The sequence below is a fragment of the Neltuma alba genome, unplaced genomic scaffold (genome assembly GCF_004799145.2).
Source record: "Neltuma alba isolate B1F8T4 unplaced genomic scaffold, ASM479914v2 tig00010783_pilon, whole genome shotgun sequence".
In the NCBI taxonomy this organism is placed as follows: Eukaryota; Viridiplantae; Streptophyta; class Magnoliopsida; order Fabales; family Fabaceae; genus Neltuma; species Neltuma alba.
In genome coordinates, this window is record NW_021635601.1 from 86,341 (window position 1) to 97,591 (window position 11,251).

Here is an 11,251-nt window from a genome sequence, read left to right on the forward strand (position 1 = left end):
TCGCGTGAAGGACTCTCGGTCACTCGAAGCCACACCCAGACCTCACGGAGGAGACGCGACAGACCTCACGGCAACTCTCGGTGGCTCCGACGACGACGGGACGGAGGAGGCAGGATGAGGGCTTGGGGTCGGGCAGAAGGGAGAGTAGACGCGAAGAAGAAAAGAAAAGAAGACTTAGGAAGGAAAACGAAGACTGGCCGACAGGAAGAGCTCAACGGTAAAAAAATAAGAGCTTATCTGATTCAATAAGCCACAAAAATCAGCTTGGGCCAGATCGTGCGTTCAGTGGCTTAAATTCCATAAGCTACTTTTTTTTCCAAGCCCAACCAAACAGGAGCTTAACACCAATCGGGCTTATGCTGATTTTAAGCTACTTATAAGCTCCTTAGAAGCCCAGCCAAACAGACCCTTAACTCATAAGTAATAAGCCCTTAAGACTCAACTTTGAAAAAAAGAAAATGCATTAAAATTCTGAGAGAAATCGACCAATCTGCTTAACCCGGCCACGACAGTTATAATTATAAAGTTTTCCTTTTACTGTGAATTTTATGCGAAACTAGATTTAAAAAAATTTGTCAAACAATTAATTCTAGTAAATTTCTCCCGCTTTTTTTAAGTGAAAATTTCTTCCCATTTTTAATATAGGTCACTTCTATCTTATGTCCTTAACGGAACATGAAAAAGTAGTGAAATAAATCAAATGGTTTTTTTTTTTGGGTCAAAAAATTCATTCAAATTGTTTGTAAATGAAATAGATTTCTAAGTTTCATTTAAAAGCATAAATTTCCAAAAAATAATTAAGACTCCACTTTTTAATCTACTACAAGAATAATTATATTGTAAACTACTAAAAAATTAATTGTGCCGGCGCAAAAAATTGGCCATCACTACCACAATTTCCCTTTCTTCTTCTGGGAACAAAACATTAGATCATCTTATACAGAGAACCCTATGACAAAAATATTAAGCGCAGATAAAGTATGAAAGCCAAAGAATCAGATCTCAGCATCTCAACCAACACCCTCTTTACTGTGAATCAACTCTATCAATTTACTGAGCAAGTTAAGAGAATCCTAATCCCTTTTGCTGATTCACACAAAACTGATCTAGGACTTTCTCTAACCATGTTCCACCTCATTTTGATTTTCAGTGAAGTTAGATTAAACAAAGCCTTCTCTCTCTCTGCATGGGCCAGCCTTTTCCAAGGGAAAAAAAAAAAAAATCCCCGAAACCATTTTAGGTGAAACCTAACAGGGCTTCAATCCCCTTTTTTCCTTTTTGGGGCAATAATCCCATATTTATTTCCCTTCACAGAACATGCAAACAGAAATATAATGAACTAAAAACTATAAGAATAACTATTTTCCCTTTTCCGCCTCAAATGACCACTACAGAAAAGCAGAGCTGAATCAATTTGATTCTTGTACCATGCTTAGCTCTAGGTGGAATCTGATTCGGTGGGAGAAGAGGAACCATTGGGAGGGATCCAAGCATAAATCAGCAAGCCCAGGACCAGAATGACAGCACCTGCAATGAAGCCTGCTGGGAGAGAGGAGGCAACGCCAACGTATGGCAATGGCAGAGTGAAGATGTAGATAGATATCGGAACTGCCACACACAATAAAGTTCCATCAGTTAGGTCTTCTTCATGAACGCTTTCATAGCAGGGTAAAAAAAAAAGTGAAACCTATGGCCAATTCAAATTAAGACTCATGAATAGTTGCTATATATGCAATTTCTGTAGTTGCTATCAAGATTGGATGAGATAGGTTGGGGTGTAAAAATATCTGGGGGCAAGACTCTGGCTCAGTGGCTCCCACGTCACTCTTAGTGGGTGCGTCTGTAATCAGTATACATACACACACACACACATCCTTATATAGCATATCCACCAATATCTTATACTTTATAGTAATCTTTAACATGCCTTTTTTCTCAAGATGTGTGACAAGAATCAAACTCTCGACTATTCAGATACGGGGGATCTAATACCATGTCAAAAGTCACTTTAACTTGAAACCTTAAATTTAGTGAAATCTCATGAATACGTTCATTATGTTCTATTAATGATTTCAACTATTGCCACATATCCGGAGGGCAAATTAGATGGTCGAGATCACAAAGGTATTCTAGCCAAAGAAAGTGGAAACAGAATATCATTAAGAAAGGACGGCAAGAGAAATTCCTTGCACCTATTAAAAAGTCTTTTCATGCATCTATAAATCCTGCCAAACAGTCTATCCACTTTTCATTTATTCATAATTTTTCCTTAAAGTACTCTAGATAACCTCCGATAAAGAACAAAGAATAGTTCCCAATCAGCCTAACAACTTGCCCATATTATCATTAGACCCTTGTAAATTTACAGTGAAAAGCTTTTTCCCTTTGGGATATACCTATACCAATTAGTTTTCGAAAGTTTAACTAAATCTTGACTGATCCAGGTTATATCAGGTCAAAACACATTGGTATAAAGCTCTCCTGCGGCAATTTTCTCCATTCGCAAGACTTAAACCAAGAACTTGCTCGAGGAAGTGTCAGACAACCTGAAACAACTGCTATTGGTATTTACAATGAAAGTTTTGGTGGAGAAATTTGCGGTCTATCAATTCAAGAGCTAGGAAAATAGATCACCAACTAGGGACATATATTCTCAATCAGTTTGCCATACAATATTCGATTATTCTAACATTCCAGAGGGTCATATACCAGGAAATAGGTTACTACTTCCATATGACTGGATCAAGCGCTGCAATTTTATATTAAAAAAACTGAAAGATCTAGTGAATATTAATTTAACTAAATCATGGATCTTACAAAAGAGTCATGATACAGGAGGATTAGCAATTTTTATTTTGGGAACAAGTTACTGGATTCAGAAAAGCATCATCATTCAAATTCTCTGGTTATATCTAACTCATAGAAGACAAGAAGACTGGCTTATATAGACTAACTTGGTATCCATACTCTAAACAGACTCAGTACAACGCTCCAAGCAACCAATCAAAAGATTGTTGCAAAATGTATTATTAGCTTTAAGAGATGTAGACTAATCATTGTTAATCATTTAATTAGGTCGGACCCTTTCACTAGATTACCAGGCCAGTTGGAGTAAGGCATTTTGAGTCAGTGAGGTTAAATTGAACTGAATCAGATTAAGTTTCATCATATCATTTAAGTCATCTTAAAAACAAAACCCACCTGCCATCAAATTTTACCAACTTTGTTTATAATTCCAAGCAGCTAGGTAAACAAAAAGTATAAAAAGCTTCTCTTTTGTAGTTTGTTTAGGCTGCCACTGCAGGAGCATAATACGGTCTTCTATTTCCTCAGAATTCCCACGCAAAAGAATTCATTCACGTAGCGTGAGGAACAGAATTTCAATATGAATACTCAAACCGCCGATTATCCAAATGTAGAAAATATTTATTACTACTTACTCTTTTAGCTTAAGCATCTTCAACAAAAGGGGAAAAAACAAAACTATTACAATATATCACGTGCAAATCATGATTCAATTTATGGTTAGTGATATCATTTTCAGCCACATAGTCTGTCTCATTGATCATATAAACAACCTTACTGGCCATAATCGCATAGAATCCTAACGATGTATTTTTGTAAAAATTTTCAGGTTATATGCTTTTATATTCCTTAATGAGTTGCCTTTTACTGCCACACAAGAATCCAATGTGACTCTTCCTCCACATCCTTAAAACCCAAAATAGCACTTCTTGCCAACAAAAATCTCCAGAGAAAAGCATATTGCCATTACCTCGTAGAACTATTCTTTCCTCTTTTAATCTTTGTTTTAAGGGGGGAAAAGCATATCAGCAGCCAATATCCTTACCACCAGCCACCCATTCCCATAGGTTAATCATCAATACTCCAAATTCATTAAAACAAAATATTCACCAAACACCAATTATAGATCTCAAAAAAAAAAAACAAAACAAAAAAAACAAAAACAAAAACAAAAATCAGGCCACCAATCTAAGCAGGTCTCGTTATTAAATTCTTCATAAGTATACCTCACTGAAATAAATCACATACCGCAAAGGGTGGCGGCAAGACAAGATACCACAGCCGAAGAGATCTTGAGAAGATGAAGCAATGAGATATTGAAACCAATGTTAGCAATAATGAACAGCAAGGGAAGCAATGGGGCACCATCACATCCTGAAACCAGATAATGTTAGTGCAGCATGAAAAACTACTAAATTTGCATCTTTTCCATTATAAGAATCGCATAAATGATAAAAGAAAAACTTAATTCCAAAGCATCTGATCCAGGAGATAATTTTAAATTTATTTCTAGAAGTTCTACAACTGAAGCTGGAATTTCATAAGCTATTACTAACAATAAACACCCAAGTTTTAAGACCATGAAACTAGAAATGCCATCCTGACTATCCTATAACCTGTTTAAATAAACTCACATGTTCAACTATGCTAGAAATATTAACTAGACTAACAATATTTTCCACCAGTAAATTTCTAACTCTCTCCCTGGTTGGATTATGGTTATGGTTATGGTTATGGTTATGAAACTATACGGTATTGGTTCTCACACTTTGATTTTCTGCATAGCTTCACATGTAAAGAAATCTTGCCCCTGCCACTGGAGGGCATATAATGCCAAAAACAAAGGATTGTAAATTATATGCTTTTGACACCAAGCGAGACAACCAACATTTCCCTAGTGCAAAGACAATTCTGATGAGCGCCATCAAAGAGAAATGACAATATAAAAAGTTAAAAATAGCTTACCTTCCGTTAATGTACCAACATTCAGAAAGCAGGCTGCCCCATCTCTAAGGTAGTTTGGTAGTTGATTGAAGGGAACACCCCATAATTTTGATAAGAAGGGCAGGAGAAGGCATAAAAACAGTGTCTGCATTAATTATACGCTTATGCAGTTAGGGGTCCTATAACGTAAATGAGGGGAATTTAAAAGATGCACACCGAATTAATTTACAACATATTGTAGGATACTCACTTGGAACACTGATCCAAAAGAACTGACAACAAACAGATCCAAGGAACGTCCCTGTTAGATAACATTAAATATTATTTAGTATATGACTGCCTTCTAAACGAAAAAAGTAAATTACCATCTCTTTATAAAATAGAAAAATATGAAATAGTTAGCAAGGTTACATAATTTGCATCAGTATGAGAGAGACCATGTTTCTTAGTGCACCAGAATTGATATTGATTAATTTAAGCAGTCAAATGCCACACGTCATAGCATTTGAAAATCGTAATTTGCAAAAATATGAGGATTAAAATACTTATCTACTGCACACACCTTCAGTTTCTGGGCCGCATCCCGAAAGATAACTTCCTAGAAATAATGAAGATGCCCCTTGTTACCATAGAGAAACAAAGTTTGAAATTAAATGCTAAAACCAACGGCTATCAAGGAAGACATCAACCTTCAGGACAGTATCTGCCGCTTGGAATAGAAATGAAAGTATCATCAAAGCACTCCAGAATATACCACCTTCCTTCAATGAATTTCCAGCACCCGAGCCACTAAAATAAGTAAAACAAAGGCAAAAGATCAGCTCGTAGAAAGAATAAACATGAAAGTCACATCGTTCATGCCAGCAACCACTGGTCTATAGTTCAGATTTAACAGTCGACAAAACAGCAACATATTAGCTGTTACCGCATCATTGATGAAATCTAAAATGACAATTTCGTAAGTCTTTCGCTACACCTTAGAATGAAAGTATACCAGTCTAAGACCCTGCCTTTTCAGGCTTCATTTTGACAATGATCAAGGAATAATGTAAATTACTAGTTGAAGTCACTAAGAGGGTTTAGGAGTATAACATGCCACCAAAAAAAGAAAATTTGCTTTGTTGTTCAGCGTGAAATTCAACAGTAAAATTTTAGAGCTATCAGGAGTTTCAGAATAAAGTTTCTTCAAACTCGCATATAGAAGAAAGCAACTTTATACCTTCAAAGCAATCTGACCAAAAAATCTCTAAAATATTAAAACCATCAATAAAAATTCAAGAAAGTCATTCAAATTAGTTTGCTGACATGATTGTACATATTATTCTTATCCTTTGCAAATACAAAATTCAACAGTGCCTTATCCTTCTTTATGCAGAAAAACTGAGCCAACACAATCTGACACATTTACATTCCCTGACCTTGCCACAGAAATGATTACACCAACAGCTACAAGAAAGCATCCAAGTAGTTGGTTGACTCTATATCTTCTTCCGAGAAAAATTTTAGACAGAAGAATTTGCCATACAAGAAAGCTCTGCAAGGGAAGTTGATTAAATTAATTATACACACTTTAACTTCTACATTAAATTTAAGCATGTCATGTAAAGATGAGATACTAGATGCAAAGACCCAGACTTTGGTCAAAATGAAAGTGTAAACTTTTTTCTTTGTATGAAAACAATAAATTTTATGCGTCAAAGTTTCAACTTTCGGCCAACTGAGACAGATCCTGGATTAGATCATTATGCATCCTTTCTAGTTTCTACCACAATTTTTTCAGGTCCTTTAAAACATGGAACAACCAGATCAGTCATCAAGTAGATTACATGTCCCTGTGCATGCTTTAATTATTAGGTACCTCCCTTAGAATGAGCAATCCCTTTAATTCTTAATTCAAAAAAAAAATTCTTAATTGAATTAAAAAAAGGGAGTAGTTACATCTACTTTTCCATTTCAATTAGCTGGAGAATCGGCCGTTTCAGCTACCTATACAGCTGATCCTTCCTCTGTAAAGACAAATAATATCTTGAGCAGCTGATTCTGATTTTTCCCCTTTTCAAATAGTTATATCTTGCAAGATATCTAGTTTTTTATTTAGATGATTATCTCATAATTTTATGTAGTTTTAATTCATATGCAATATCTAGAAAATAAATAATGAGTGTCGATACAGAAACCACCTAGTTCAATCAGTTGTCAAAAACAAAGTTTCCTTCTTCTACCACAATGATTCTATTGCAGTAATAATTGGGATTAATAGTAAACCCCATAGAGGTAATAGACTACCAATGCTTCTTACCTGAGATAAAATTGGAATTGAAGCTCCAGAGAGAATTGCTGACACAACAGAGAGAAGAACACATAATTAGATGAAATTCAGACATTATTTTTCTTTTCCCCCTAAGGAAAAGCGAAGAACTGTACAGCTCAATGATATTAGTATCTAAATATCTATCAAAAAAGAAAGGCATGACTATCAATGATATATACCAATTGTTTATTCCCGCCAACAAATGCATCTTAAATTAGAGTTACAGGAAAATGCAGAAGTAATAAAGCAGATCATTGAATGAACTACAGCTTGCTACACTCAGAATTAAGTCAAGCTTAATTGATTCAGGACAGTTGAAATCAGCTCAATCAAAGCCCATAAAAACATTCAAAAAAAGAGATTGAAAGTTGTATTTTACTTTTGAAGTTTTATGATGTGCATTATCTGCTATTGCAATTCTTAAGCTGTCAGAAGATCATTATATTAACTAACTAGTCATGTTCTGACATGGGGGTTACTGTCTGAGTTTATTAACTCAAAATATAAGGATGTGCTGTAAATAGTTCTAACTTCTAAGTTGACCAACCAAGTATGATCAACCTGCGCAGACAAGATCAACTAATCAGACCCAGAAAACAAAACCTATAAGGAAAAATATCTGCATGCGGAGATGATGACAGAACTAGCATTACACACAAGATAGCCCAAAATCAAAGCAGACTTCTAAAAAGATACATAATTAAAGCAAGGGTAAATGTGCATCCAGCACTCTAATCTTATTTCTCAAGTGCATCCAACATTCCAATCTTATAGTGCATCCAATACCCTAATATTATTTTCCCATTGCATCCATCACCCCAATGTTTTCCTCAGTTACATCCACCGCCCTAATCTTCAGGGTGCTGGATACACTATCAATAAAAATTAGATATTGGATGCACCATATATATTATATAAGATCAGGGTGTCCCTTTACCCTTAAAATAAAATAAACTTCCTAAAATTTGGGGTTGGGATAAGAATATTACTTCCTGCTGCCATTCCTGCGGCAGCACCTAGAGCCTCCAAGAGACCAACAGCAATAAATGGTGCTTTTGGCGTAGACAACATTTCATCAGTAACAATGCCCGCACGGTACCGAAAATACAAAATAGAGAAGTACACAACTAGGTATCTGAAACAAAGAATATCTGATTAGATTTGGTTACATTAACTCTTGTAGACGTCTACATTTTGTCATTCTCGCCGTTCCAAAAAAAAAAAAAAATGCAAGCAGCTTATTCCCCGAAGTAAAAGGATAGCATTAAAGAAATAGAAGGCATAGCAGAAAATGCAACATAATGTGGTGGAATGATCATGGAGTATATTTTCTGAATTCATAGGCGCCCCATTACAATGACATTATTGTTTCCCATTGCGGTAAATGTTTAGTTGCTGTTTAATTTAGTGGACTAAAAGGTGAACCAGGGAAGACAAAGTAGATAGCATTGCTGGGATTAGATGAACCATAGAATGCAGATACTGCTCGGACACATCGGGAGTAGGGCCCGGCAACAAACCGTCGCTTGAACCCAGAGTCCTAGAAAATATCAATATAAAAACCGACGGTTCTAAATTGTTATCCCACAACCACGATTCAATGAATAGTGGAGAGTAAATAAATAAATAATTACGCTTTAATCCTTATTTAAATATTTTACTTACTTTTGTTATTCAAAAGTTATAACTCAATTCTAAGTGTTAGCTTCGGCTAAAAAACTATGTTTGTTAATTTAATTTATGGTTAAAATATATTTTTAATTCTTTAACTTTACATAAGGTTTTATTTTAGTCTCTTAACTTTAAAAAGTAAATTTTTAGTCCTCTAACCGATGATATTAAACTCTTGAATATTGATAAAACATTACCAAATACTATAATATTAAGTTTACTTTTTAAAACAATTATGATTATTACAAAAAATCACCATTTAAGACTAACAACGTTAGAGTTAAAGGACTAAAAATATTTTTTAAAATTGAAAGACTAAACTGAAACCTTGAATTAAAAGATAAAAAATATACTTTAGCCTTAATTTAATCTCTTGGAATAAAATAAACACATATAATTCGCCGCAAATGGTTAATGCGTATGGAATTACAAAATTTAAACAGTAATTATTGTTCATAATCAAAGAATGGTGGAGGGCAGCGGCAAGTACCCGACCGTGGCAAGCTGAGCAAGGAAGAACGGATAGTGTTTGAGGGGTACCAAAGCGAGCTTATACAGCACCCTGTTTCCGACTCCCATCACCACCGTCATCACGGCGGCGAACACCACCTGAGCAGTTCGATTCACCCTTCTCCGGTCGTTTACCACCGCTACAATCCCATCACCGTCACCCCCGCCGTCCGCCGCAACATCTCCAATCGCGTACCCGCAGGGTCTCGCCTTTTCACGCTCCCTGAAGTCATCAGATCTCTCCCACCCGCCAGCTGGCCCCGACGCCTCCACCATCCAAATTCTCGAACGCCTCCGTGAAGATCGCAACACGATTCCAGAACGCTGAACTGCATAACTAAACCGAACGTCACAACCACCAGCAAGCCTCATCGACTGCAGGAGCCGGACATGACCGCTTGACGAGGCAGCACCGCCGGCAACAGCAGCCATCCTCCCGGGAAATGACGTCATAACTCCAATTTCACCGGCTACGGTGCGCAGAGAAATGGCGGCATACACGATAGCAATTAGGGACGAGCAGCGCAAGAGATTAAGGCTCACATGGAGGAATTAACCATCAGACCACTGAGAGCTTCTGATGAAGAAGTTATGGAACACAACTGGGTGCGCCAAGGCGACTCTGACAAAGCCACTTTGTAGTTTATGCTTCCGTTCGGATGGATCTGTCACGTTATAATATTATTATAATTAAAGCATATGAACGAACATGAAGAACAACAACGCAAATTGGGACTTCGCATCTGGATTTTTGATCGCCATTTTGAGTGGAGTTATTATTATTTAATAATGATACTTGTAATAAGAGTTAATTTAACTTTCAACTTATTTTTAAATATAAAATTTTAATTCATTTTGTTTTTAATATTTTTTTAGTGTAAAGTAGTCTTTATACTAATTACACATATTAATAGTTCAATTAAATGGAAGTTTTAGCTAATAGTACCTCCGGTTCTTTATATAATACCACGTTTAACTTTTATTTTGGTCCTAAATATAATACCTTAATCTATTTTTTCTCTCATATTTATCGATTTTTTTCTAATATGGTCATTCTAATAATAGTAGTTCGAGCCAACAAATTTGATTAGCAGGAATATTCTAGGAAAAATAACTCTTATTTATTGCAAATAACTAGCTTAGCTTATTTCCTTAATCTACTCAAATTAGTTAATTAACTATTATATTTAGGACCAGAGCCTGGAGGTAATACATATTTATAAGAGTATTTTAGGAAAGACAACACCTAATTATTACAAATAACTAACTCAATAACTTTTCTTAATCTACTTAAATTAGTCAACTAGTTTTAATATTAAGGATTAATAGTTGTAATTATTGCAATATCAGCTACTTTCCCAAATATGTAGCATCTCAACTCTTTTATCTATTTTTTTGCCAAAGTAATCCTAATAATAGTTATACACGTTAAAAATTTTATCAAATTATAATTCTACTTAATGCATATGATTAACAAGAATATTTTAAAAAAGACAACACATATTTATTACAAATAAATAATTTAACTAATTTTTTTAATCTAATTAAATTATCAAACTAGCTCTTGTATTAAAAATTAATATTGTACTATATTTGTTGTTTTCTGGTTATTAAATATTACTACCTTTTATATTTAATATACGAACTAATTAATTAATTTAGATAGAGTAAAAAAATTAATTTAGTTAGTTATTTATAATAAATAGGTGTTGTCTTTTCTAAAATACTTTTGATGATAATGTGTATTGGATAGAATTATTATTTGATGAAAAATTTAATATGTGAAACTACTATAAAGACTATTTTAAAAAAATAAATAACTATAAAAATTAAATAAATCAAAATTTTATATTTAAAATCAAATTAGTTTTTATACGAAGTAACCTGCTAAGATATAAAGCCGCCTCCCACGTTACATTTATATATTGTGTTTTTGCACGGATAATAATTTTTTATATTTTAAATGTTTTTGAAAGTTTTCATAAAAACTATCATGGTCAGACCTGACTG

At 34.6% G+C, this 11,251-nt stretch overlaps 1 protein-coding gene across 1 annotated transcript; it reads right to left on the bottom strand.

The window, feature by feature from the left end:
* Nucleotides 1-809: 809 nt before the first annotated feature.
* LOC114759027 (protein CLT1, chloroplastic-like) lies at nt 810-9,953 on the bottom strand. The gene is made up of 10 exons (XM_028948125.1): nt 9,222-9,953; nt 8,050-8,195; nt 7,049-7,086; nt 6,168-6,283; nt 5,439-5,538; nt 5,312-5,347; nt 5,000-5,050; nt 4,771-4,894; nt 4,054-4,179; nt 810-1,608 (listed from the first exon to the last, which is right to left on the bottom strand). Exons 1-10 carry the CDS (start codon nt 9,692-9,694, stop codon nt 1,439-1,441), a joined length of 1,380 nt encoding a protein of 459 aa, XP_028803958.1. The 5' UTR covers nt 9,695-9,953; the 3' UTR covers nt 810-1,438.
* Nucleotides 9,954-11,251: the final 1,298 nt, after the last annotated feature.